Consider the following 27,860-nt stretch of genomic DNA (forward strand, 5'->3'; position numbering starts at 1 on the left):
ACGTGTAATTTTGCACAAGGTGGTAAGTAGCCGGGTTATATGAATTTTCCAGATGTCTTGCTTGCTATCTGTGGTACACGCTTGCCAGTTCCCCAATAGGCATTTGGAATCGACTTAACCCTACCTTTACTATGGCCGCACACTTCTTTATGCACTCTACATCTACTAATGGAACCACGAATCCACCCAACACCGGTACCTAGATTTGATCTATGAATGGGGCAAATTGTAAAATCATCGATATCTTTTGGCGTGTCTAAGATGCCGGCTCGCGACAAAATAAGATCAGCTTCAGTTTCTGGATCTCCGCAAGTAACTTGAAATGTCTTTTTTATAACTACGTAAGGGAACGACCTGAAATATGCAACGTCGGTCTTCTTGATAACTATACCCGATTTAAATGAACAGCAAATCTCCTTGTTAGCATGTAAGATGAGACGCTCATACAACAGATCAATTAGCTAAATCAGTATGTGCCTTGTCAATCGAATTGACTTTTGTAACCATTCTTTGACTTTTGCCGGTAAAGGAATCATTTATGGATCTGAACGTTTTACTTTTCTGAATACAGTAGTTCTTGGAAGGTTTTTACAGATATGAAAAGAGGGAAAAAAAACCCATCTCTTGGTAATTCGGAGGTTGATTCGTCTTTGAATTTATGTTTCACGCTTGTCATGCGACTAATATAATAATGTGGGCAAGATTTACAAACTGCCAATTAAATCTGGCTAAAATGTGGTAGAGCATAACTTGATCATCGAAACAGCTAATAATGTGATAAATAAACAAGGTAAGAGTTTCATGTTAGATTTCTTTACAAAATATCATGATTTATGCCAGTAAAAGGTACTGCTGACGGATTATTTTATTTTTTATTCTGTGCATCTCATTTTAGCTGAGATGCTAGTAGACACCCAAGGTAAAGTTTCTATTCAAATTTGTTAAAATATATTTAAGGACATTCGCAATGATTGAACTCTAAGAAGAAGCTGATTTGATTGTACTGTCACACTTGAAATCATTTATATATGTAACAGAGCATCCTTTCCCACTCCCAAGGAGAGAGAGCCATTTGACATGTAACAAAAGGGACCTCTAACAATTTAAAATCAAAGTTCCTTCCAGGACAGACGTCAGTAAATGCAACTTATCCCAAATTATAATACTCCAGCAACATCTGAAGCACAGGAACCAATAGGCTGGTAAATATTGCATATTGATGTCGATATGATTGTGAACGATATGATGTAGTTGTACATGGGAGACGTGTCGGCTTAGCTCTGTACCTACATAAAAGATTCGGAACCATGGCTTTTTGGCCAAACTGATCCAATCGGTAACAAGAGAGCGTCGCTGGATCAATTGGCTTCCCGCATTTGTCTCTCTGTAAAGGAAGAGGAAAGATACAGGCCTTCTGGTAAAAGTGAGTGTTGTAGCGAGGGGAGAAACCATTCGGCTAAAGTGGAAAATTGAAGCTTAACGAAAATTTAACCAAAGCGAAGAACAAAACAACTGGTTTAGCCGGCTGGCTGAGGCTGGAGCAAGTGATTCTGGGATTGCCTTCACCCTACACTGAGGGCACAAGGCAGACCAACAGAGAAAAATATAAGAATAACTGTGAATCGATGAAAGGGGAAGAAAGAAGAGAGGCAAACTCAGCCCCGGCCCGGCGGACACTGAGACCTCAAACTAACACCTGCCAAAGACATCTGGCTATTACGAAAAGCCCCCTCTGTTGTACGCTTAAGTCATATGCGATCAGTCTGGATTGACTAGAATCGTTGTCAGGTAATAAACTTCCCATAAAATGTATGAACGAGTGTTAAAAACTGCTCCTCATTCACAATTTTGCAGCAACTGCCTGCTAGCTGACAATACCGAAGCAAGAACGTAATGAGTCTTTACAAGACTTTCAGAAAACCCTAACAGTGAAACGAGAACGCAGCGGAATACAAATATCTAAAAAGCAATACCTCTGCACGTCCTTGCATTAAAACTTTTTACATTTTTCAAACAATTTAAGCAAAATAAGAAGAGAAATGAGGTTGGGAACCCCATAGAAAATCGTTCACTTTTCTACTTAACGCTTCATTGACATATTATGCTGAAAGGGAGTTCTGGCGACGTTAGAAGAAGTTCAACACATAGAGCTACTCTCGTGATTCTTAAGAGAAATAAACGTTCATTTTCAGGATGACTTTTAACTTGACGTCATAATATCTCATACTTCCTGATACATAAATTGAAAATGATCGATTGAAAGATCCTCTAAAAATTGGAGGCACTTACCAGTAGCCCCTCTTGAGTGTCCCAATCAGCCAAGCAATCGATGCTGTTACAATATCGAACATTCTCAGAAATGCTGGGTTTTTGATCAGCAGGACAGTTTGTACTTGGTCCATACTCTGTAGGGTTGATCTTCTTACGGCAGATGACATCGCGTGTCTGCAACCCATTGCCACATGATCTGGAGCATGTTGACCAATCAGTGGTGTGCCATCTGAAAGCAAAAATTCTTCTGTTACTTATATAGTTAATATAGACACAAGACCGTGGCGCTCAGGCTTCTCTTTCTACGTCAAAAGCCGAACGACTGCAGGTTAATCTATCGCAATGGACTATTCACAGCAACGGTAAGATCTACGTACTAAAAATTTCTATGTCTAATCGATTCTGTTCAATTTAATACTGAGAAGACTCCCAAAATACCTTCTACGTACTCAAAATTTCTATCTCTGATCGATTTAACACTGAGCAGACTCCCAAAATACCTTCTACCCAGAAAATGTATAGATGCCGTGCAGCAGCACCCTCTCTAATCCATTGAAGAACGCCTCTGAAGGCGTTAGCCAAAATGACTCAACCCAAACTCACGTTAGTGAGAAGTAAACCATTAGCTCTGTATTTAACTCAGTAATCGACCGTCAAAGAAATGTATTGCTCTTACTCCGAGGGACAGTCCTTGACCTGGCATGATTCACTTGTAATTTTCTCTCCACAGGCTTCGTCGCTGGCGGGTGTTTTGTCATCTGACCGAATACATCTCGCTGAGCGTGTACGAACACCTGCAAGTGAAAACGCAAACCAGTACCGTCAAGTTACTCCACCAGCAAGGGTGGGATATGAGAGGGTAGATGATCGAAAAGGCAAGTATTTGCTTGGAGAGGGTAAAGTATCTTGACCCTCTCCAACATGTTGATAGTTCCTGTTCAATTCACTTCGTAGAACACACCAGCTCAATGTTAAAAGAAAAGAAAATTTAAACTTAAGTCGAATTTAACCTGTGAAGGGAGGTGACCAGATTCCCTGGCACTACCTGAATTTAGAAAAAAGGTTCTTTCAAATGTATGTCGTAAGATTTTCTGGATTCACGGTGAAACCTTCTATGTTGAGGGTATCGCTATCATCGCTATGTTGCCGAGCTCAAGTAAGCACACTTAAGTTCACAGCTTAAAAAATTACAGCTAAACGTTCAGTTTCTCGTAAAAACAGTGAGCACTATCAGCTATTTCAATGTATATCTTGATTATGAAAAGTCAAACAGTTAGTTTGCCTGGACTTAGTAAGAACAACAGAAACACGTGCGCAAGAGAGCAGAAACGCACATGCGTGCAGTTCTCAATCTCTCGCGTCTAGTTCAAGAGTTTGTACCTTGGCCACACGTTGTGGAACAGGCGGACCACGTGTATGTCACCCATTCAAATTTATTCTCAGGCGGTGTGTCGGAAGGTTGCACGACCCTTTTAAAGTCAAAGTCTATTCCTGGATTTCCACCTTGGACATAAACATACTGAAAATAAAGGAACGAAGGACAGTTTGAAATCATAAGGTAACAAAGTAACCTGCCGGAATGCCCCACAAATAACCTCTGCCCCCCCTCCCCCTAACAAATTATTAGGCAAAAGTAAAACGTGATGATACCACGAGGCATAGTGAGGGAATATACGAGAAACGAAACTCTCGTAGGAAAAGGGTGCACATCCACGCAAATATAAAACACATTGCTTTGAGGGACGTAAAACATAATTTATAAAAGGCGGCGTAATTTACATAAAGTGCCAAAAGATGGTGTAGAAATGATATGTGTAAAAACAAGCGTATTTGCCACAAGCCGATTTTGGCTGCGCTTACTCGTGAGCTACCGAGTTGAACACTCGAAGAGAAACTCCATATCTACGCGTGTCATTTATTATTCTCGATTTATCATATAAACTGCGGTATTATACAAGGATTTCCAGCCTTGAGAAAAGCCGTAACAGCACATGTGAAAAATATCGTAATTTTTCACGTGTGTTTGAAATTGCTAGCCACTTTAAAGGTTGATAAATGAACGGCAAAGCCTTCACCATTTACAATCCAAGGTCTTTTGTGGGAATTTTTTCGGATTATGGCTCCTAAAACACTTAAATATCCGTATCGTTTACTGACAATGACGTTCAATCGTTCCTAGAGGGGGAAGAAAACTGAAAGTTACGTATTCAGTGGTTTCTCGCAGCTGAGAACGAAAATCAAGAACTGGAAGATTTGCCACAGGCCGATTTTGGCCGTTTACCTGAAAGGCTTCTTCTACCGGACCGAGTCAATAGCCGAGATGTTTTGTGTAATGAAAATTACGGCCATTGTTTGTTTTTGTGGTGTTTCGACGCAGTTTTTCTTTCTGAGCATTAGCACCGACGGACTTTACGATTTTTTTTCGGTGATTGTCGATCCTTTATATTTTCATTCACTAATGAAGTTGACTTTTCTTGCGTCAAAGGACTTTTGTGTTTATATGATAAAAAAAATAATACATGGGCGCGCGTGGATATGAAATTCCTCTTCTTGTGTTCAACTCGACATCTCACTCGTTCGCAGCGCTTACTCGTGAAGCTTTTGAGGTAAACACTCGAAGAGAATTTCCATATCCACACGTGCCCATGTATTATTCTCTATTTAATAAACTTTTACGGCAAACGCACAAATAAAGTCACATATAAGTTTACTATGAACAATACTTAATAGAAAAATTTCTTACCACTACTTTAAGAATCTGATCTGTAGGACCTGGAATCGTGAGTATCACTTTGTACTTTGACTTCTTGCGGGTATACTGGATAACTGTGTTAGCAACAGAAACTTCCTGCAAGTTTTTACTTACGTTGCCAACTAAATATGTTCCATTGTCTGCTTGAACCCCTGAAATGTAATCAAGCGCTTTCACCATCAATATTCACAGTCTGATGATTAGTTACAAATTGTTACTTCGCAGCACCTCAGCTGATATGATAAATCGTTAAAAATTCAGGGAGAGGGTGTTTTCTTCTGTTTTGCTTACTCTGCTCTGTGATTGGTCAGAAAACTCGATACTTTATAGTTTAAGTTACTCGTGACTTTCCTACACTGATTTTCTCGTGCTTCAGGCAGTTCGATTGATTTCACCTTTCGATTCCACTGACCCCTGATAATGCCTTCCTTTGTCCTGAGTGGTCGTAATTATTTTAACATCATCCAATTGATATGGGTTCTAACGCGCAGCACACATCAGGTCAAATTTAGAGGATAAGTAGGCTCCATCGGCCATAACAAAGTATACAGGCATGAATTTCTCACACTGACTGCGTAATTTGAAGTGCATTTTTTTTGTTAATGACAACAACAACCGATATGGTTCCTGAAGCTTACTTCCTCTTTAAGTTATACCGTTGGTTTCACTTAAAGTCCCTCGATTTCTTACCGAGGTAATTACGTGATGACTGCCTCATTTTGAAAGAAACGTCGTAAGCACCAATGAGAAGTCTTTGAACGACATCTGCATTTTCAAGACCTAGAATTAAAGAAACAAAATGAAAAAAGGTGTTATTCGCTAGTCATTCCTAATTTTACAAGTTTCTTATGCACTTTTGTGTACTTTCGGCAAATAGTAAAGAGGCGATAAAAATCTTAACTTTGCCTTCTAAATGTTAAAGCTCTGAGACATAAGAGAATAATAAAACAAAGAGCGAGGAAACAGAGAATCAAACGAAATCGAATGAAATCATAGATTACCGAAGTAGACATCTAACACTTATCAAACTAACAAAATCAAATAACCGACTTATCGATAATATTTTATCTAAAAAATTGAAAAAAGGCCACCTATAAAACCAGGTAGCCACTCCACCAATAAAACACACCTAAAAATTTTAACAAGGTGTTTGCTGCGGAGTCCGTGCGAGTGAATCGGGCGTCAAAGCCACATACCTAATATTAGTTATATCTCTATTTTCACAGCAAAGTAAGGCGCCTAACTCCTCTTTAGTGTCCCTCTATTTGCATAACTTTGACGTAATCAACAAGAACTCTCCTACTGGGCTATGAACTGTACCTTTTACAGTGTGAGAGGCCGTGTAACTTCCAGAAATAACGAAGCATTGGTCCCCATTGCCGCCACATTTGCCACAGCGATCCACCATTGCGTTGGAGTCCAGAACGTGATCACAACCAACCGGCTATTTATTCAAGTGACATTTCAAAACCAAAATTACCCGACATCCTTAAATGCATTTTCATGACGGAGTGAAAAACATTTCAAATTTTCAACATATCTTAGATTATTCAGTTCCTGGAGTGACTCACAAAGATTTTCTCCTCAAAATGTCAAAAGGTTTTCGATAAAAAAAAAAGGGTAACGAGAAGAGAGGAAAACTATCGACTGGGAAATATGGTTTGCTTTGAAAATAATTTATTGGAGCTGAAGTTCATTTGTTTGTTTGTTTGTTTGTTAGGTTTTTTTTCAGAACTTTATTCGCAATTCAACTTAATCCTTTAGCTCCCAAGATCTTAATAGTAATTCTGTCTGCCATATAGTTCTTGTGATTTTGGTTTGGAGATTTGGTACTGGATCAACTAATTACTTCTCGCTAAAATTGTTTTTATTCTCATCACTCGTCTGCTTGATATTGTATTGATATTGTAAAGAGAAATTCTGTCTTGGTCACCCATGGGAGTTAAAAGGGTTTTTAAAATATTCTCCATTCTTAGTAATCCTTTAAGATAAAACAGTTTTGCGGGTTGCAAAATTGTAACATTCTCTGACAATTCTGAAGACTAAGTAAGGTTGGTATCAGAACACTTTTTTTAAAGCCATAGTAGCCACACCAACTATCCATAAATCGCTGAGATAAATTTGTGAACAGATATCTTCAAACTAGAAGAAATAGATATAGGTAATTTTTTGCAATATCATCTCAAGTCACTTACTCGGCATTTTCCTTGGATACACACATCATAAGTGTTTTTGTCTGCTTTGCAACGCGTTCCGTCTTCTACGGTACCTTTGCCTCTCACAAGGCTTCCGACACGACAATATAATTCACAAAGGGCTGAGAAAATAAATAAGATAAATGAATAAAAATGTAACTTCCCTAAAAACGAAAATAGTGTTGTATCTTAGTTAACTTATCGTATTTAGTTGTCTTACCATTACATTTTGTTTGGTGATTTTTAACTCATTAGGCAAGTTTTTCTTCGAATTAGCGAGGGAAATCTTAAATTCGATAATTGAAAACACGCTGCCAGCTTCCTAATTGTAGTTCTAGGTGAAAATTACAGGTAATTATTTTTGGTCAGCGAACTTTACGTGAAGCTTCGTAAACATATGGCCTTGAATTGCACATAATATATAAATGAAATACAGTCAAAGTCACACACATACAACTTGAAACAAAGTAGGGAACTGAGCCAGATTGCTTTCTTAAACACTGCTCCTCTCTAAACGTTTTTGCTCCTTCTTGACAGGCCTGTAAGAAAAATGATAAAGTGGATCAAATAATGATCCTGTAGTCAATCCCTTTAAATTTTTCGAGAACCACCCGATAATCTAAAAGCAAAAGATCCTTTATTATAATTTTCCCTGATCTGGGCATCTCATGCAGCGTCTTTCTATTATCCACTATAAACATTCAAGTCTCGAAAAGCAAACCAAAAGCAGTCCATGAAACATTATTCCCGAAAGACCATTATAATAAAGTTCGTATATAACGCGCGCTATCGTTCGTTGGAAGAGCGTGCTCTCTGAGAGTCTGGGGCATAGAGCTGAGCTGAAGCTGTCACGTCATCTGCCAAATTGGACTATGTCCGACCTTTTCCGGGACTTTTCTATAGCTTTTTTTCGTTAACATAAAGTGAAATTTCCTAACAAGCGAGCCGGCATGTAGCAAAGAACAACCAAACAAAGGTTTATAAACATTCCAGGCGTCGTAATTGACGTTATTACAACGTCAGCAGAGACGAAAATCCTCAAAGAGGAAACGAAATGGACAGTCCGAGTTTTGAAAGTTTTCACGCTTATTTAGATTGCAAGCTTACCAATGGTAATAAAAATCAAACACAGCTAACACTCGGATAGTATATAAAGTTCGAGTTCAAAAACAAAACAGAACAAAACAGGAATGATAAAAAATATAGCAAAAGTAACTACAATTCTTTCGTGCTCTAACCGCTTCATCATTAAAACTTTTTTAATTCTTTATTATATAAAACAAATAGATTCCAAGTTGCCGTGTGTCTATTCAGTAATAGATCACAGAGGACGTCCAAAATGTGATAAGAACATCAGTGACACACTCGGCTGCGCCTCACACATGACCAATGTGCCACTTTTTTGTTCTTACCACATTTTGACGTCATCTGTGACCTATTACTGAACAGACGCATGGCAACTTGGAATCTACTTGTTAAATAGAACATAGGGCAAGAGAACTAAAGCTGTCACGCCATCTGCCAAATTGTACTATGTCTGGCCATTTCTCAGACTACTCTCTAGGTTTTTTTCGTCAATTGAAAGCGTAATTTCAGAACAAGCGAGTCCGCAAATAGCAACAGAAGAACCAAACAAAGGTTTATAAACCTGTCAAGCGCCGTACAGACGTTATTATAACGTGAGCAGAGACGAAAATCCTCAAAGGACAGTTCAACGAAATGGACAGTTCGTATGGTAAGTAAAATCAATCACAGCTAACACTCGTTTGGTATATATAGTTACGTGGTCATAAACAAAACGGACCAAAACAGGAATGTTGAAAAGTATAGCCAAACTGGCATAACTGTTAAAATTCATATTAATCTAGCTCATCATCGCAATCTCCGCTCATCGCAGTGAAGCAAGCCTCAGAGTTTACATTGGTTACCCCTAGAGTGAACAAATAGGCGCTTGCTCTGACATCTTTTCCGATGCGTTGAGTAAGAGAGTCACATCAATCACAGCGGCCGAGTTTTACGGCGCTGTCATCCCGAGCAGTCTTCATCTTCCTGTCAAATCGGTTGTCGTTCATTCATTAAACATTCGCCTTAAACAGATCTTATTTTCTGATTTTTATGTTAAAAAACGTGCGTGTTTTTCCGAGCTTCAATTCGGCCAGATTTCACCGACCATTTCACTTTCAGATTCTGTATTAGAGACTAAAAGGCTTCAGGCAAAGTGTTGAATTCGACTTGCCGAACTATTTCAGTTTGTAAACTACTGCAGATAGTTTAACATTTTTGACAGCTTTAGTCTTGTTCAACCAATGAGATCATTTGAACCATTCTAACAAGGATTCTGATTGGCTTATTGCCGCGTGCTTTATTAAAGAAGTAAAAAACGCGCCGAGTACATTGTTGACTTAGATAAGCACACGGAGATTTTTGGATGGATGAATGCTCGAGGAACAAATTTTTTATTTCTTTTAGGACCTCCTACGCCACGCTGGTATCGAAGAAATAAAAATCATTACTTATAATTTGAGTCAAGAATGCTTATTTGCGTGACTTCCAACTGTTTAAACAGATATCAAGAGAGGTTTGAGACTTGCCCTGGGACAACAGTAACCGGCAATAGTGATACACAAAATTCAAAATGCCGGCATCCGTGCTCAAAGTTTAGTAACATTTGAATACAATTTTCGAAAGGGTATGTTAACTCTTTGGAATTACAAAACGCTGTCAGAGTCATGATCTTATATATTCCTTTTAATAGAAAACATAAAAATTAAACTCAAGTTGAGGATACTTCTCCAATAAATAATTACGTGTGCTCAATCCGAAGGTGTCACCGTTACAATCACTTAGGCAGAGTCGCTCTTCCAAATTAAACCTCTTTTATTTGTGGGCGATTTTCCGGACTAACCTGCGAGTTACAAATTTTCCATTCCTTGGTTTCTCCCACGCAGGATTCCCCGCCATTAGATGGTCTAGTAGGTAAGAAAAAGTCAGTTGAAGATGTCTGATTGCGGGTGATATTTTATTTAAAACACATTGGATAATGCAATTCAAGAGTTTTCATTGGCTTAGCTGTCATGGGTTATGAGCCAATACGCCATGCTCAAAATTAAAACGGAGCTAAAAAAGTATCTCGGAGGAAACAATAAAGCAAATTAGGAAGATTTATCTATATTTTGGGGCGTTTTTAATGATACAATTATTCCACTTGCGCTTGTTGGATGGATAATGACGAAGAAGATTAAAGCAAATACAAGGAACTTAAAAATCGCTGGTTGAAATAAAAAATGCAAAAAACGAACGACAACGACAACAACTTGAAGCTACAAAAAACTAGACTGACACACACACACACACACACACACACACACACACACACACACACACACACACACACACACACACACACACACACACACGCACACACACTCAACCAAAAGAAACAAACAACAATAACGATAGAAAAAAATCATTACGAACACGCCTTTTATAATCCTAAGGTCTAAATGCTTCAGGAAATACAGTTTTAGATTTGTTATTATTCAAACTTACACAGGGTTTGTACAAGTTCGAGTTCTGAACGTGACTCCGCCGTTACATGGCCGTGAACATGGTGAGTCGTAACGAGACCACGCGCTCCAACCTCCATCAATCCTTGGTTTGCCATTGTCTACACATTTCCCGCTTATGCACCACTGCAATTGTAACAGAAAATATTTTTTAAAACCGGTAAAGTGACATAATTATTACAGATTTAGAGGGTTTGTTTTTTCTGCGGTAACTGAGGTGCAAGAAGTTTAATCTGGTCTGGAACTGTACGCTCGATTTAAAAATCGAATAAATACGCATTAAAATGGCCGAACACGTGGTCCAATTTCCGGTTTTATAACAATATCTAATTTTAAAATGTTGCAATTTAATTGCTGAAATTTTTGTCATTAAAAATTTCCTATTCAACCAGTCACAAAAAAATGAAAAGAGTACGATCTGAGATTGAATTGTACTGCTGAGAGCAATTCAGATTGTAGGAGCCCCAGTAACCCAGAGGGTGTTGTTTGTCGCCTCTATGACATAATTCAGAGCGGAGTTTGTCAGAGATATAGATAAACTTATTCTTAGCTCTTAATTTGTGATAAAGTCGCTGATTCTCATGAAAACCATTAAAAAATTCGTGAGAAACCAATCAAAGCGCAGGAAACTGAATGAAACATTGGTCAGAAGAGCAAAGACAAATTAATTTCCCGCTGAATAAACGCAATGGCACCGAGAACCCGAGCAGAAATTGTAGAGAAAACTTACGTAAAATAGCGATGTGTAAGATCAAACTAGTTAGAGGGCACTAACTATAAAAGTGCTTTTGAAGAATACCTCAATTTGGAAGGGAAAAAACGTGAATTTTGTAGCCAGAATTCCTCTACCTCTCCTTCATCACTGTAAACTAATAAGCTGGACAGAAAGTTTCTGTAGTTTGCAGGCCTAAGAAACATTTTAAATATTTTCTGGAGCTTTTTCATCGCAATAAAGGTCAGTTTTAGGGTTATAGATGGTAAAATTTATTTCAAGTTTGAGGACCTAACTTACGACATAAACAGCAAAATTGCAAGTGTACTCTTGTTCAAATGCCGTTCAGCTATTTTGTATACTCGCGGCACCCAATTTCCCTTTAACAAAATTTGTTTCATTGCCTCTGCTTAAATCAAAACTCTCACGGAGTCCTTCCTAAAATTAACAGAAGTGCTGAAGCGTTTAAACTTGGTAATAACTATTAAATGAAAGCCAAAATAAAAAAGAATCTTGAATGCACATTCACTTTGCAAGTGGTTTTCTTTCTCATGTAAATAACATTTTCAATAAATTTCTAAATGAATCCCACAGTTAGTTTGTGGCTACAGTGTTCTTGAAGCAAAAACATGGCAGCTTCATTTTCCCCAGCTTGGGGAAATCTGGTCGAGAATTTCTGAAGTTCTTTCACTTTTACCGGTTTCGAGAGACATTCATGCGGAAAAAGTTTATAAGATAGTGTTTATTTCAATTAAATGTAAGTGTGGGAAAGACAGAAAGTCAAGAGTCAAGCTATCAATTGATTTATTGATCGTAATGATCAATCAACTGTTTCACGAATAATTCAGTTTCCATAGAATGAAATTAAAAACGGCAAAATTTTGTTTCTTTCATCTTTGCTCGTAAAATCTTTGAGGTAGATTTAGCCAGGAAGCAGGCATTCCCAGCCTTGTCGCTATGAACAATGAAGCAGCCGGCGACAGAAGCTGGAGAGACGCTAAGGCGCAGAGAGCTTGTTGGCAAGGCATGGTGTGTTTTCGTGGCGGTATTCATGGAAGTTTCGCTCGTGGCAGAAGAAAATGGCCATAATAAACGCTTCCGGACGCTCATAAGATTATCGCAGGATAACTACCCTTGTTCTTACCTTGCGTTCTGCACAGGGTGCCCCATCAGCTATCGGTGCAAGTCGACTCAATTGCGTTCCACTTTTAGGATTAAAGCAATATAACTTATCGCATATTCCCTTAAAAAAAAATTTTAAAGTAGAAATTATTTTTTGAAACAAGGGGCGATGAGTTTAAATCGAGGGAAATGTTAATCTGTTTAGGAAAAGGTCTCGTGGCCTGACATCTTTACTGCATATTACGCAAGGGCTCTACTTAACTTGAGACGCGTTGGCCCCGAGGACCAGTATTCTCAAAGTTTCCATCTCTTCTTAGGTGCTTAACAAATTTCACTATAGTAGAAAATTGGCTGATTTGTGTGAAACGAATGACTGATTTTCCAAATCCGTCATCCAAGATTTTTAATGTAGCAGAACAATAAATAACAATCTCAAATCCAAGAACAACTTGCTCCCCATTGGTTCAAAGATAAAGCTGCGTGAAGTAAACCATGGCTTGCTGCGCGCCGAACCTATTCATTGTGGTACTTCCTTTCTCAGTCATAGCTCACCTTTTGATGAGGTGACAATATGTAATCAGCGCCGTACTGCATGACACACTGAGCGTCCCCATCGAAGATTTCCCCGGGAAGTTTGCCGTGATACTCAGGTTTAAGGGTTGGAAGATCGCCGTGGGGTGTGTTATCTAAACACCAAGACTTGCTGCCTCTGTCAAACAGTAAGAACAAAGTGGTAAGATATTACCCTTGCAGATGTTAGCAGGCAGTTCACGGATGCCACACTTCTCACTATTTGGATCTGTAAAAGTAAACAAAGCCCACCTACCACATAATGTTTCCTAGCTTATCGTAAATGATCTTAAATCGGATAACCTCGTTAGTGAAATGAAACAAGTATTAATAGGGGTCCTGTAAGTTCATTAGAACGTTGACATTACAAAAGGTATAATTATATGGTATAATAACGTAAAATGCTATTTAAAATCAATCTAAAAAATATTACTATGGTACGTGTAAAAAGGCACAAAAGTCATAAGTGGTAATCATTTTCCAGATTATATTGGAAAATAAATTGCGAGTAGCATTTACTGGAGTATGTAGATAATTTTAATCAAGATACGATTGGGAATATTCAGTTGTTTCATAAGTTTACAAAACGCTAACCGATTTTCCACAAGAGGGCACTCACCCCAAGAATTCCTGAAGGACCCTCCGGGAACAATTCGACCAGGTTGCTGCATAGATACCACTCGGTAAAACAGCGTCCATAATGTATTGATGCTGCGGACACCCTACATCGCCATCATGATCAAGGTAAAGGCTGCGACAACAGAGAAAGGTAAGCCTTTAATTCTCATACAAGCATTTCTTACCTCATTCGTACCTTATTACATACAAGAGCTAGCAATGACGATTAATTATTGAGAACAAAAACCGAAAAAAACAAACAAGCAAACATGTAGCAACAAAACTGTCGATACATCTGCTAATTGTGCTACCTTAACTTTCAAGTCACGACACACGAAACTTCCGACAAATCTCGTCGTGTTATTGTTAAAAGATTCTAATGTAAAGATAAAATTAGATCCAGGTGGTTCGTTTTCCCGAGCCAATGTGCGACAAAGGAATCTGATATAAGAGAGCGTACAAGACGAAGACAAATACTGACATCGGACATAATGCAAAAATGCAAACAACGCAACGTCGTCACTTACTTGTGACCTATCTCGTGTGCGACGTGAAGTGCAGTTTGAAGACCAACATCAGCGTTGACGTTACCATTCCCAGCGCCTGCCTTGGAACAGATCTGGTTAGCAATGGCGAGACCTAAAAATTTATATACATGGATATATTCAATGACCCTTTATTCTTCTTATCTTCCTTGGAACTTTTATCACCCAAAAACATATGAAAATTTCTAAAACGACGCCTTTCATCTAGCTTGGCATCTTTCAGCCGATTACACAAGTTAGCAAAGAGCATCTTACCTCCGCTTTTTATTTCACTGCAAAAAGGGAAGAAAGTGGTAAGATGGTCAATTAAAAAAATTTCATCACAAGTCTAGGGAGACAGTTGCTTAGTTGCACGAAACAATATAATTTTCTACCTGAATTAGACGCTCCGTGATAGAGTCATTTTGGTGACGAAAAGAAAACTGTTTAAACAGTCTGTCTGTCTGCCTGTACTCTGTTTGTCTGTCTGATCCTCTGTGCCAAAAGGAGTTAATTATAGAGGATTTCTTACAACGTAGGCTGGTATCTGTCTCTCTCTAAGCAAACTTTCCCCCGCGCCTCTTTGAAAGGTCTACGTAACGCCTCGTAAAACAAGCATAAGTCTTTTTCACCTTTAAGGGGATACGATGCTGTTTGCTCCTTTTCCGATGAATCTGACACCCCAATAGAGACTTAAAATACCACTATCAAGGTTTTTCCCATGCAACGTCCTCTCTATACATCATTCAGGAAAAAGTGAGGCGATGGGATTGGACGAATCCATCAGCTCGAGGGTGCTTTTCATCTTTTGTTTACTTACGTGAAAAAGTAGAGCAACTAGAAAAGGGACCATTTTTCAGATCTTGAGAGTTACAGTTCCGGATGTAACATCAATATTTTCGTTCAAAATCAAGCTGGAAGAGTATGTTTGTTCGGCTCACTTTGTTTGATTTCTGACCAAGTATTATTTGCTCGGTTATCCACCCAATGCTGTGCGCGACAAACATGACGTCGAATGAAAATTATGTTGATATTCATCCGAGAATCTAAAGTTAATACGTACTTTGACACATAACTGAACACGTCATAGTGATCCGGGTCGTTAAAACTTTTCAGTGTTGAAGGTCCCGCCCATTTCAACATCTGAGTCAGCTTTTTGCTATTGCTGTCGATCTTAGAGAAATTAGCCTATACAGCAAAAGAAAACAAAGTTTTTAGCCGCAATTCAACTTGTTTCAATTGGTTTTCCCTATCTTTCAAAAATCCTGACTCGATGTAGCACGATAGGACTTCTCAGAAACAAGAGTTCAAAAGTGCAAGACTTTTATTTTTGTTTTTTTTCTCTTTCGCTAACACTTTTGCCAGAATCCCTCTTCCCGGCTCACGTCCGAAGCTTTTCAAACAAGAAACAATATGCCTTGGTCTCCAACGTTTACACACGCACTCTTGGCTCCAATCACGTGCATTTGCTCCGACCTTTCACTTTTATCACCTTTTTTATTATCAATGGCTTCTTGTTCGTTTTCACCAGACCAATCTAAACTACAGTATCTTTAGCAAACTTGGTTCTTAATGGTATTTCTTACCAGCTTTACTGTTGACTCCATAACAACAATTTTGGTAACCACGTAATAGACCTTGATTTTTCCTATACTGGGATCTTGATACATACCAGCAACCTATCAGATGAAAAAATGTAATTCTGATAAAGATGGAATTTCCTTTTAAAAGGTGTAAGACGAGTTAATAACCACTCTCTCGTTGAAGCGAAACTCTTACTGAAGTGAATCTCTGCATATCAAAGAGGATAACTGATGAAAAAATGAACCTTCGGGCATTTTCCAAAAGCTGCTGATACGGCGAATGTTTGTCTGGCTTCCAGCCATTTTAGAGCTCGTTGATTAAGACAAAATCAATATTGTTTCGTCGTAAACATGCCCAAGCAAACATACCATGTTGGCAATAGCGAGGAGTACTGTGGCAAATTTATCTGTTCCATACTTCTGTTCGTAGCTTTTAGGAACAATTAACGCTCCTTCAAGAAATTTATAGCCATTTTTGTTTACTTCACGAGTCTTCCTATAAAGTGTAGATCTCTTGATACGATCTTTTCCTGAAAAATAAGAAAAATAGAAGTAAAGAAATAAAGAAAAGGTCTCAGTACTGATGAAAAATCTAGTGGTCTGAGGGAAAAAGCCAGATAAGTACATCTAAACACAATGCGATATACAGATAACAATCGTTTACCGAAAGCGGGTTTAATGTCGTCAAAATCACATAAAGAATTGCCAGTGGAAGTGCCAAGAGAAAAAAATTAAAAAGTAAACTGAATTTATCATAGATTGATCCTCGCGTCTTGTGCCCAAGTCGAGTTAAAATTGGCAGTGCTTATCATCGTGGAGGAAGGCCAAAAACAAGAGAACCATAAAGCGGGAACCAACCAATGACTCCTGCTCCATTACTGTGGCATCACTAATTCCAGTATTTGCTCGTTTTACAAAACGAACGAACCTGTTGACTGCATTTCACAGGAAACCGCTTCTTGTGTTGGAATTCTGTAAATCAAGTGCGGTGTAGAGTATGCATTTCTCCTCACTCTCCTGGCCAAGTGTGTCGAGAGCGGCTGTATAAATAGTGTTTCTCGAGAAGTCCTGATCATACCCATCTAATGATAAAAAATTAACATAATGTAAGTACCAGCAAGAAATTTGTATGCGTAATGAGATGATTTTAAGTGCAATTCGGTGTTAATAAGCACGAGTAAATTTTTCAAAGAGAGCAAAATTGCACGAGCCCATAGGGTGAGTACAATTTGTAGTCTTTAAAAAAATTACAAGTGTTTATTACACCAAATTGCAGGAGAAATCATGTTTTTGTTGTTAATAATTTACATGAAAAAAAAAAACATACGAGAAAGGCAAGACAGACGAAATTTTAAAATTGCGCGCGTGCTATTTGTAATTTGCTCTCGAGTTACATGAGAATGCACTAATTTTCCGCCAGTTAGAAGCGCGTCATTTTTCATGCACATCATTAACACGGTAGTAAACACAGGCGTGTCTGAGCGAGAGCACCATGTTAAAAAACTTCAAAGAAGTTAAACTTACCATCATCCTTTTTCTAGCGCTTGGCAAAAACGTTTAGAGAAAAAGTCAAGATACCATCAAGCGTAACAAACCCTTACCAAGCTTGTGTCACCTCGCAAGGCCACCAAGGAATCTGGATCGGACAAAACTTGTCCCAAGTAGTATTTGTTTTTAGGCGCAGATTGAGTCGTTACCATACCCTTTCCGTGATGTCTCTCAATAACTAAGTTCGGTGCCATGAGATTACGATTTCGCCTCAATCGCAACCGTAATTTGGAACCAAATGCATGCAGGTCGTAATGTAAAATATCTGAATGACCCACATCTCCCCTGATGAGAAAGGGAGACATAGTCCTTCCATTAACGTCTGTATGATGTGGTGAGCTGATATCGTATTCGGGTACTGTGAAAAGATGGCAAAAACTTACGTTCTTAGAGGTCTAGGCCTTTCGGGGCTTACCAAGTGTCAGTTGAAATGTGGAACAAGCGTTTCCTTAACAGGTAGTACGTTAAACTCCAGGTCGAAATGTCCGTGTTCAAAACTCGGCTGGCATTAGGTAATTGCGTTTTTGGGGAAGGAGCTTTATTTCTCTCTCCACCGTCGGGGGCGCTGTCAGTTACGATGTCTATGAGCAACACCTTAAATGGGCTAACGACTGCACTAACCTTCTTATCACTGCTCAAAATATCGCAAAAACAGCTTAAAATTATCAAAAATACGAAAAGGAACTTTTTTGTCTTACTTTTTGTATGATCCTTGACACCAAAGTAATGCTCTATTTCTCTCTTGGTCATGTGATGGTGGAGATTCTAAGGAAAGAATCAAGGAAGATAAATACTCAAACGCTTCAAACCAATCATAAGATGCACCCCCTTTGTGCAACTCGAATAAATTGATGTCTTGCAAAATTTTTTTAATTTCAATGGAATTGAGTTGCACTATATTTGTGACAGTCTCAGTCACTCATCATTATCATATCTTCATCGCACAACCAAAATGAAATCAATTTCCGTAAATAATGGTAATTGAACTGAGAGGAGTGCAATTTGGGCTGAAATCATGCGCGTGATTTCAAAATCGAATGAGCGCGCAGCGCGAGTTCGATTTGAAATCACAAGCATGATTTCAGACCAAAATTGCACGACACGAAATTCAATTACCACTTTATTACATCCATTTTAAAATCGCCCAAACACAGGACTTTGTCAGTTAAAATATTTTATTGATGCAGTGCTGAGCCGGTCTGAAATTAAATTCATCTATTTTCTGGGGTGGAAAAAGTAAGAGTTGGTAAACTGTCCACAAAAGTTGCAAAATTTGCCACATGATACTCTTTGTCTTTCATTTTTCTGCAATTTGATCGGTTACTTTGAACAAGCCTTCAAATCTGATTGGCTGTTTTGTTTTTAGTGTAGCCTGCTCATTGGCTGGGAAAAAGATGCGATTTAAAGGAAAAAATGGTGCAATTTGTGAATAAATCGCATCAATTAGAGCCAATCAGATTACAGGGACCACCAGTGATTTCAAAATGAGTGTAATAAAGCATCATATCTTACATACAAAACATAAGCAACATCAAGTAATCATCGAAAAATACGAACCCCTCGCAAATTTGGACAAGTAGTTTGGAAATCTTCTTTTCCAACCAAGGTATGAACATTGAAATTGAACTACCATTGAAACATTTTTCCGAGGAAAAATATGACTTACTTGTTCAGATTTCCTTGCTAGGATAGCGTCTAAGTAAGAAAGATGAGTAGACAAAATCAAGTAAATCAACCATTTTAACAAAAAGCACACTCTACACTGAAAGCAAAGTAAAGGCGTTGAATGCAGGGCATAAAGTATCGTTGCTTTTTCAATAAAATACGAGGTGCATTTAAAGAAGGTGCCGTAGAAGTGTCTTACCAATGGATAGAAGCAACGCAAAAACAAGGAAAAGCCAATTGGTCGATGGACATCGCATTCTGTACATTCTAAGAAGGCAAATAAAAAGGATAGAAAATACAAGTGAGCTAAACTCACATACTTTTAAATACACAGGCAACTTGTACTGTGTACAAGTAAATTACCCATTACTAGCTCGTGAGATGTGTCAATGATGACACAATATTGATGAAAAATATTGCCCAGCCGGTAAAACGAGATGTATTTATGAAAAATAGCAACGAATGAAGGGATGTACTCGGCGACTCACGAAAGCGTTACCGTTGCCCGTAGGAAAATACCCACCAGGTAAAGAACCAATCAGATTGCAGGATTCGTTACCGTGCCCTCTGAAAAAAAAAAATCATAATAACAACACATTTTTCAGCAAACTTACGATCAGTAAAATTGTTGAATAAGCCTGCTCACTCGAAGGAAACAGAAGCCGCTAAATTCAAGTAAATTTTTAACTTGATCAGAGTCACTAACAGGTTACTTTAAGTCTTTCGAAACACAAGCTGATATTGCTGTGCAACCGCTGTTCCACTTTGCATTCCGGATCAATTTTAGCAACAAAATATTCGGTCGAGGTACCCGAAAAGAAGCAAATTTAACTACCTGACATGACTACGAAGATCACAACTAGCTCGTGCGAAATGACCTTAATACAATTTTAACTGAGGGTAATTTTAACTTCAATGAGTAATTCGAACTTACTATCTAAGTTCATGACAAACCACCATAGTAGCAAGAGCTTTAGCGATGCACTTGTAATATCAAGAACGATGTTTTACCTCTTTCCCACAAACACATTTCGTGGAGACTTTGAGTCAAAGTAATATTCACAGTATATCTTAAGTAGATAATATTTAGAACAACATTGAAATGCCACAATTCACTGGTATTAAAGCTTGACTCGTGATACATTTATAAAAATAGTTTTGGTAAAAGATTAGTACGGGCTCAAATCTCCTACCTTTCTGACATTGCAATGAATTCAGACATTCTCATTTTCGCGCCCGAAGAATTTTAAATGCCAGCGTTTTCCACGTTATTTGGAAGATGATTGACCTGAACAGCGCTGGCGTCAAACTGAAATACTTCTCGCACTAATTAAAGGAAACACTTCTCTTTCGGGGCATATTTTGCTGTTCTTTTCCTCGGATTCTTTGCAGTGAAAGCTTTTGATCTTAAAAAAATCCTGTTTTCAGACAGAGCTAAAATTAAAAAAAGACAATTTATGTTAATTTGCCAATACTATCTTCCAAAATAGAAATATAATAGAAGATTTCACCGCTACGACTCACAAGTTCTACTAAGGGACCTGCAAAAGCCATAACATCGATGATATCAGTAGAAAACTCACAACTTGACAAATAGAAAAATAATTTCATTTCTTATCCTTTAGCTTGTTAATATGAATGAAAATCTCAAGTTACTCTCTACGGGCTTTCGAATATAACATGTAGAATTGTGGTATGAAATCTTTTCACTGATGCGGCAGCCATTTTGAATTAATCATGGTCTGAACAGCTGTAGCTAAAAAGGTTTCGATGCACAGGAATCAAAGTGACAAGGGCGAGAGGGGAAAGAATACTCAAGGGTGAGCGTATACATCAAAGGAAAATTTACATAGTGAATGAAATGAAAAAGATCAAAGTTTTACTTTGGAATTTGCACGGGATGGGTTTTTGTACTCTGTTTTCCAGGTTGAATCGAAATTTGAAGTGATGGTTTTTGTGAAGGTAGGGAAACCCTCGAAACAATGTAGAGAACAACCAACAAATTCAACACACTCGCAGAAGAAAGAAGAAAGTACCGGACTGGCATGTCGTGCAATTAGCGCGCGCGCGCTGAGACATTTAACGTTAATCAGTCGTAAGCAAGTTACGCGTACGATTTCTCGCGTGTGTGTTGTCGCAGTTCTAGTCGCAGTTTTAGTCGCATTTTGTCGCATCTGGGAGATTTTCGTTATCGCTTGTGTTTTTCAGTTTAGTCGCATTTAGGAGATTTTCGTTATCGCCACCAAACAAACGGTTTAGGGAATCGAATCCGGGCCAAAGCGGAGGAAAACGAGCGCTTCCACCGTGAGCCATCTTTGTTTCAAAGTTGGCTTATGCCGTCTAGTGACTTTCTTTGCTGCAAAGTCTTCCTTAGGATATTGTAGGGAACTTAACGTGCCTTAACGGAGACAAAAAAAAAAAAACCACTGTGGCGAAATTTTTATCCATACAAGTCTCGAACTGTTCGGCTTAAAGGCTATCGTTTAACTCCTGCAGTGCATTGTTGTTATGGCGGACATCCACATTGATATGTTAGTGACAGCTGTTGCTCCAAAAAAACCGCTGACCAGTATACATGTCACATTATAGGCCCGCTGATATCAATCAGCGTCTTTTCACTTGCTAGACATAAGAAATATCAGCAGTCGAAGTATGGTCCTTATTTAACAAATAGAGAAGCCTTGACTGTGCTCTGTTCTGTTATAAAGCACTTGGGAAGCGGCTAGAGCACTCAAGAAGTGTAGGGAGAAACACGAGACGTAGTCGAGTGTTTCTTCCCACTTCTTGAGTGCTCTAGCCGCTTCCCAAGTGCTTTATAACAGAACAGAGCACAGTCAACGCTTCTCTATTTGTTTTATAATAAAGAATCCGTTAAATTACCCAAGCATTACTTTCAATTTTCAAAACAAACTTTATTTCCAAAGCGAACAACAATGTCGTCAGCATGCTCTATACTCTCATAAATCACGCTACAATAAGCCAATAAGAATCCTTGTTGGAATGGTTCAAACAATCTGATTGGCTGTACAAGACTAAAGCTGTCAAAAGTGTCAAACCATCAAAGTTCAAAAACCATCAAAGTTCGCATTCTAAGATAGTTTACAAACTAAAATAGTTCGGTAAGTCGAATTTAACACTTTTGCCTGAAGTTTCTAAGTCTCTAATACAGAATCTTGTAGTGAAATGTTCAATGAACTTCAGCCGAATTATGGCTCTTAAAAACGCGCAAGAAAACTTACAAATTTTAAGCAAATGAAGATCATCGCAGTATATACTCAACTTAAGCAGTTGAGAAATAAGGCCTGAAAAAAAAAAAAAATTCAGGCCTGAACGGGAATCGAACCCATGACCTCTGCGATACTGGTGCAGCGCTCTAACCAACTGAGCTATCAAGCCAACTGGGAGCTGATCAATTGTGAGTTCGTTATATACCCGTAGATGGAGAAGGTGTGATAAGAATACATGAAAGTCATATATTTGTACTGCGGAAAATACATTTTATAATACAATATAATACAATACAAAATGTATTTTCCGCAGTACAAATATATGACTTTCATGTATTCTTATCACACCTTCTCCATCTACGGGTATATAAAGAACTCACAATTGACCAGCTCCCGGTTGGCTTGATAGCTCAGTTGGTTAGAGCGCTGCACCGGTATCGCAGAGGTCATGGGTTCGATTCCCGTTCAGGCCTGAATTTTTTTTTTTTTTCAGGCCTTATTTCTCAACTGCTTAAGTTGAGTATATACTGCGATGATCTTCATTTGCTTAAAATGTATTTTCCGCAGTACAAATATATGACTTTCATGTATTCTTATCAAAACTTACAAAGTTCGTAACTTTTGGACAATGTTTTCATATATACATAGAAAAAATAAACGACCCTCTTGGGTTTATTGCGCTGCAAACACAGTTGGCTTTTACTATCGGCTCTCGAAATAAACAAGCCATTCTTGATTCTTATCAAAGCGAAATCTTTTGCTATACAATGAATCCTTTAATGATTAAGCCAAGAGAATATAAACTCTCTTGTATGGTCAAGATTACTGGATATTAGCCTCGTTCTTTTTCTACTTTTTTATGGACCATGACTTCGTCTCAGTCCATAAAAACGCAAAAAAAAAAAAAAAAAAACTCGGCCAATATATAGCCATTTTGACCTCACTTTCGGTCAATAACGCATATGAATATATTTTATGCAAACCCGTACAAATCTGGCAAGGGAAGACGGTACAAAAAATGCCCTTCTGAGCCCAGAATTTGTCTAACGTATAAGTCGGTGGACTTCTTTTTCCTTGTAATTTGGTTCATCAAGTGTTAACTTCAGCACTGAGGACAGAAGTATTTCGTCAAAATCTGTTACACTTAAGAGTCTGAGCCAATGATATAGAGAGAGCTATTAGTCAACGTTCTCGTTGCTTCTGCGTCCGTCAATTTGATGCCAAAAGCACATCAGTACTAGAATAAGGTTTTATAGCCAATGCTTCTCGACCTACGTCTTTAACAAATAAAAAGCCGCTGATTAATATCAGCGAGCCCGCAATATTCCATAGATATTGGTCAGAGGATTCTTTGGTGCAACAGCTGTCACTTTAACATCTCAATGTTAGCGCAGTTAAACGATTGCATAGGAGGCTTATTACATTTAGGACCGAACATTATTACATTTAGGACTTTATTACATTTAGGACCAAATGTTATTACATTTAGGACTTTATTACATTTAGGACAGTTATTACATTTAGGACTTCAACAAACCATGGAGGCACTTTCAAAGATGTCACCTGCCCTTGATACCAAAAACTATCTGTTAATATAGACTGTTGCCACCTGGTCCTCAGATTAGAGTCGGCACGAAGGGAAAGAAGCACGCGAAATGTTCAAACGTTCAACAACTTAAATGGTCTTCTGAGCATGTAACTACTTTCCGATTGCAGCAATATTCTGGAGACTCCAATGAATTGTGTCTCTTCTGTTGTAAACACCTTTCGCTAATTAGCCCCTGAGGCAATTGGCAAATAAAAATTGCCGACTATAGACACGTCACACGCAATACCGAGAATGTACGAACACCTAAGAAGTTCTTACTATCGAAACATTTTAGAAAGGACTCTTCCTCACCCGTTCTTCGCTCTTTTGTTTATCGCCATAGTGTTCTGATCAGACAAACTAAGTTGCTAATTATTGCTCAAGGTTATGACATAACTACATGTCGCAGGCCTAACAAAGGTAGCAGTATTTTTATTTCCAGTATCTAAAGAAAATGCCAATCAACCAGCTCTTGAGGAGATTTAAACCCTCCCAATGCAGTCAAATTGAACTAAAAATAGACTCTGAACTGGCTTCATTCAAATTGAAACTGTAAGCTGTGATAAACGGAGAAAAGTAACAATTGTTTGATAAATGTCAAATCTACTATTACTCTTAAAACCTAGTGTTAAAGTTTGTCATTAAATGAATCCAAAGTCTAAAAGAAAGCTTTTGAATACTAGGTTGCCTTCGACAGCTGTCGCGCGCTATTCGTTAAATAAAAAGTACAATTTAAGCCCAATGAAGAGGAAAGGCGGGTACGTTGGTTCGATTGTAGTTCAGCTCAGTAAACAGTAAACAGTAAACAGTTCAGCACAAGACAATGAGCTCTTGGAAATGCCACACAAGGAATAAAAGGGCGCAATTTCGATGCAGATTTTTATTTAGTTTATTTTTTTTTCCCACCTAGGACTTCTGTCAACAGTTTTAGATAAACACTAGCCCAAAAAATTAAAAAAATTTACTGAAACAAAAGATAACGTTTAAGTTAACGACTTCATTAATAAAAGCATGCGTCCGACTCGGACATAGTTATCCTTTACCTTTAAGTTACAACGATTATTTTCCGTACTTCAAGCTCTGAGACAGTCAAAGATGAAAAAGGAGTAGTAAATAATGCAGCTGACCAACTTGTGTAATTTGAATTTGCGTTTGTACCAGGGACTAATGCATTGCTTTTGCTGAATCTGCTACATAATTACTGTCCACGGTGATTTGGTAATGGTGTTCGGAATTTGTCAATTAGCGTCACTTCTCACATGAGTTTAACCAGCTGATACGAAATAGACTTCGATTTGCTTGACAGGGCGCACTTTTTCTGCAATCTGCATGATAAATTAATCGCAAGAAAAGCTGGGAAGGGAGACCAAGACAGATTGCGTAAAATATCTTATACCGTTCATAGTTACTTCATAAACGGATCGCTAGTGAAATATGGACATTCGTGATGTTACCCTAGCCTTAAATAATTTTGCTTTTGTGACTTGACAATATTTGTTCAAGTGTCTGGTTAATCCAATTATTTTTCATTAATTAATCATGGTCCTTTCAAACCTTATTGAAATTTCACTTTCAAAACTTATGCCCCAAAATTAAGAATCTAGAGACAAAGCAGACACAGCAAACTTTTGCAAAGTCAACAAGTTCTTGGTTCCCACAATTTATAAGCCTTCTGTTGGGAAACATTTGAATATTAATGATGGGCACCGTAAATCTTGCCAAATCTTCCACTCCAGCTCTCTCTGAGGTCAGAGCAGACACCTCTTAATAGTTAAAAGGGCTTGCCTTGCTTCCGTGGCTAGTCCAAACAATACTGCCTTGCGCATATGATTCACTCGAAAGATGTTCGATTCACCAAGGAATTCCAGGTATAGAATAGAAATGGAAATGGGAAGACGTGGGCGACCTATGGTGAACAAAAACATGATCTTCTGAAGAGACCAGCAGGGTGCTGTATCCGAATGTAAATCGTTTGTCTAGGAACTTAATAAAGACGAAACTAAGTTGAAACAAACATTACACCAACGCAAAGCGCCTGTCTTATAGATAACTCAGTTTCCCACAATAGTTTATTGGAAGGAAGGAAGTTGGGACACCATTACCCTGAACTGGACTTAAGAGAAAGTAACGGAATCTCACTAACAAGAGGAATTTGATCAAGCATTTTTAAACTAGACTGCTGTCTTACTTTTATTTTGATTAGTTTCCATGGAGTAGATATCAACACAGCTGACTGCATTCTCTAGAATCCTGAGTGTTCGTGACTTGCTGACAATGTTTAGTGACGATTCTCAATTTAAATGTTAAAAGGCGCCAATGGGTAATCGAAATTCGTCAAGACTCTTCAGAGTTAAATTAAATGGAAAATTCAACTTGATTGACTAGCTGCGGTTTCACAGCACTTTTTCTGGCGGAAAAGCTTAGAAGAAGGTATTGGAAAGCAAGAGAAAGTTTCATACACCGATTTTCTTTGATCCCCTCACGTTATCTCAGTTTCTTCAACGGAGATGAAATGCGAAATTTAGGAGCAGGAAAAAAATCCTTAAAAAAATTTACATTTGTGTATCATACGGCAAAGTTAACATTTGCATAGTTACCGACTCGGTCGATGAAACCCTTCGTGCCCGTCGATCAATCGGGTTGAGTCGATTTCCGATGTTAAGCCTCACGTCACAATTGTAAGCCTTACCCTTTTGAGTGAGTCTCGATTTTGTCACATAAGAAGAATGGTTAGCATAAACTCTTCGATGAAACATGAAAATATTTCGTTTTAATCTTCCTAATAGAACTGAAATTTCTTGTGGGGCACACGAGGCAAAATTTGTCCACTCAACCGCGCCGTTCATATGAAAAATAACAAGCCATAGTGAAAATTGATTCTGTGATTTTATCTTAATTCCAATATTTTTTCAGGTTCATTTTAGAAGCAATGTTTTGTTCTAGATGTTTTTGATGCGTCTACCTTAGAGGATTCGCTGTCACCTGGGATATCACTCAACAATGAAAAAATATGATAATTTTTATCCAGCTGGAGGAAATCTAAATTGCATCTCCCTCGAAATAAACAAAATTTTCTAAACATAGGTAACATTGTACTATATTACCCAGAAACTTCAAATTTCCATCTGGACTTTTTTCTTCACGCTAGGTTAAATTTTTAACGACATCAATCATCATACATTGGGTGCAGTGACTCAAAACATCACTGCCTGTAATGATCTGTTGTATTCATCCACGTTCACCGGAAATTCTCCAGTTGTATTGACGAATACATGCATCTAAGTTTTATTCTCTGCTACTGTAGAGTAATTCAGTGTGGCAGAATTGAAATCTAGCAAGGTTCCTTAAGTTTTGAAACGGTTGCAACTGGCTGCAACTGTAAATGCATTTGCAAATTTCGTCTTCATTCCTGATCACGAAATTGTCCCCAGCAGGCAAACGAATCGAAATGTAACTAAAATAGTTGTGGTGTGGTATCCAAGCAATACAAATTTACGCAATAAACTTAAGTATTCTATAGCACTGTTGGAATCAGTAGTAGCCTATATTTAAAGCAACAAAGTGTCGCAACACCAACAAATTGACATTTGAACACGGTCATGTCATAACACTGAAAACAACATCTCAAATCGTTTTGATTTACCTTGTAGCTTTTTCCACTTGAATACTAGCGAGCTCTGTAGCGATTGCCAACACTGGTAAAAGCTCTGGCTATATTAAGTGCTCCTCAGTTTTTTTCTTGCCGCAGTACAGTGAAATAAAAGCCGAATTCATCGATTAATAATTTAGCTTACGTGCGCGTGATAAACCTTGTTTCGACCCATCGGTTTCAGGTGTCAAAAACGTTTATGACGCAACACTTTGAAGGTGATGCGTGACTTTTCATGATGGCAGGCGTTACCGTTAACAGATTCGTGGG

At 38.2% G+C, this 27,860-nt stretch overlaps 1 protein-coding gene and 1 non-coding gene across 3 annotated transcripts; both read right to left on the minus strand.

Moving 5' to 3' along the window:
* Positions 1-849: 849 nt before the first annotated feature.
* On the minus strand, positions 850-27,779 carry LOC113674014 (A disintegrin and metalloproteinase with thrombospondin motifs 16). 2 transcript variants are annotated; one of them, XM_089209890.1, is made up of 25 exons: positions 27,585-27,779; positions 19,326-19,393; positions 19,128-19,156; positions 18,160-18,226; positions 17,515-17,819; positions 16,842-16,995; positions 16,283-16,443; positions 15,917-16,009; positions 15,394-15,518; positions 14,607-14,623; positions 14,334-14,445; positions 13,808-13,939; positions 13,171-13,327; positions 12,641-12,739; positions 10,768-10,910; positions 10,124-10,187; positions 7,673-7,757; positions 7,219-7,340; positions 6,344-6,467; positions 5,714-5,803; positions 5,015-5,175; positions 3,652-3,790; positions 2,948-3,065; positions 2,290-2,500; positions 850-1,384 (listed from the first exon to the last, which is right to left on the minus strand). In XM_089209890.1, exons 2-25 carry the CDS (start codon positions 19,390-19,392, stop codon positions 1,148-1,150), a joined length of 3,012 nt encoding a protein of 1,003 aa, XP_089066016.1. In that variant the 5' UTR covers position 19,393; positions 27,585-27,779; the 3' UTR covers positions 850-1,147. The 2 variants fall into 2 exon arrangements, with proteins under 2 accessions (XP_089066016.1, XP_089066017.1); XM_089209891.1 differs by having other exon boundaries at positions 17,515-17,746; positions 27,585-27,763.
* On the minus strand, positions 22,449-22,522 carry Trnat-agu (transfer RNA threonine (anticodon AGU)). Its single transcript has one exon. It is a non-coding gene; the product is annotated as a tRNA-Thr (tRNA).
* Positions 27,780-27,860: the final 81 nt, after the last annotated feature.

The sequence above is a fragment of the Pocillopora damicornis genome, chromosome 6 (genome assembly GCF_964200805.1).
Source record: "Pocillopora damicornis chromosome 6, jaPocDami1.2, whole genome shotgun sequence".
Lineage (NCBI taxonomy): Eukaryota > Metazoa > Cnidaria > Anthozoa > Scleractinia > Pocilloporidae > Pocillopora > Pocillopora damicornis.

What these genes read in the sequence shown, in the direction of transcription:
- LOC113674014 (XM_089209890.1), bottom strand. Translation starts at nt 19,392, where the DNA reads ATGTACAGAATGCGATGTCCATCGACCAATTGGCTTTTCCTTGTTTTT. An exon ending in ATCAGATTCTTAAAGTAGTG is followed by an intron (nt 3,791 to 5,014) that starts GTAAGAAATTTT and finishes CTTTATTTTCAG; the next exon opens with TATGTTTATGTCCAAGGTGG. An exon ending in ACACTCAAGAGGGGCTACTG is followed by an intron (nt 1,385 to 2,289) that starts GTAAGTGCCTCC and finishes CTTCCTTTACAG; the next exon opens with AGAGACAAATGCGGGAAGCC.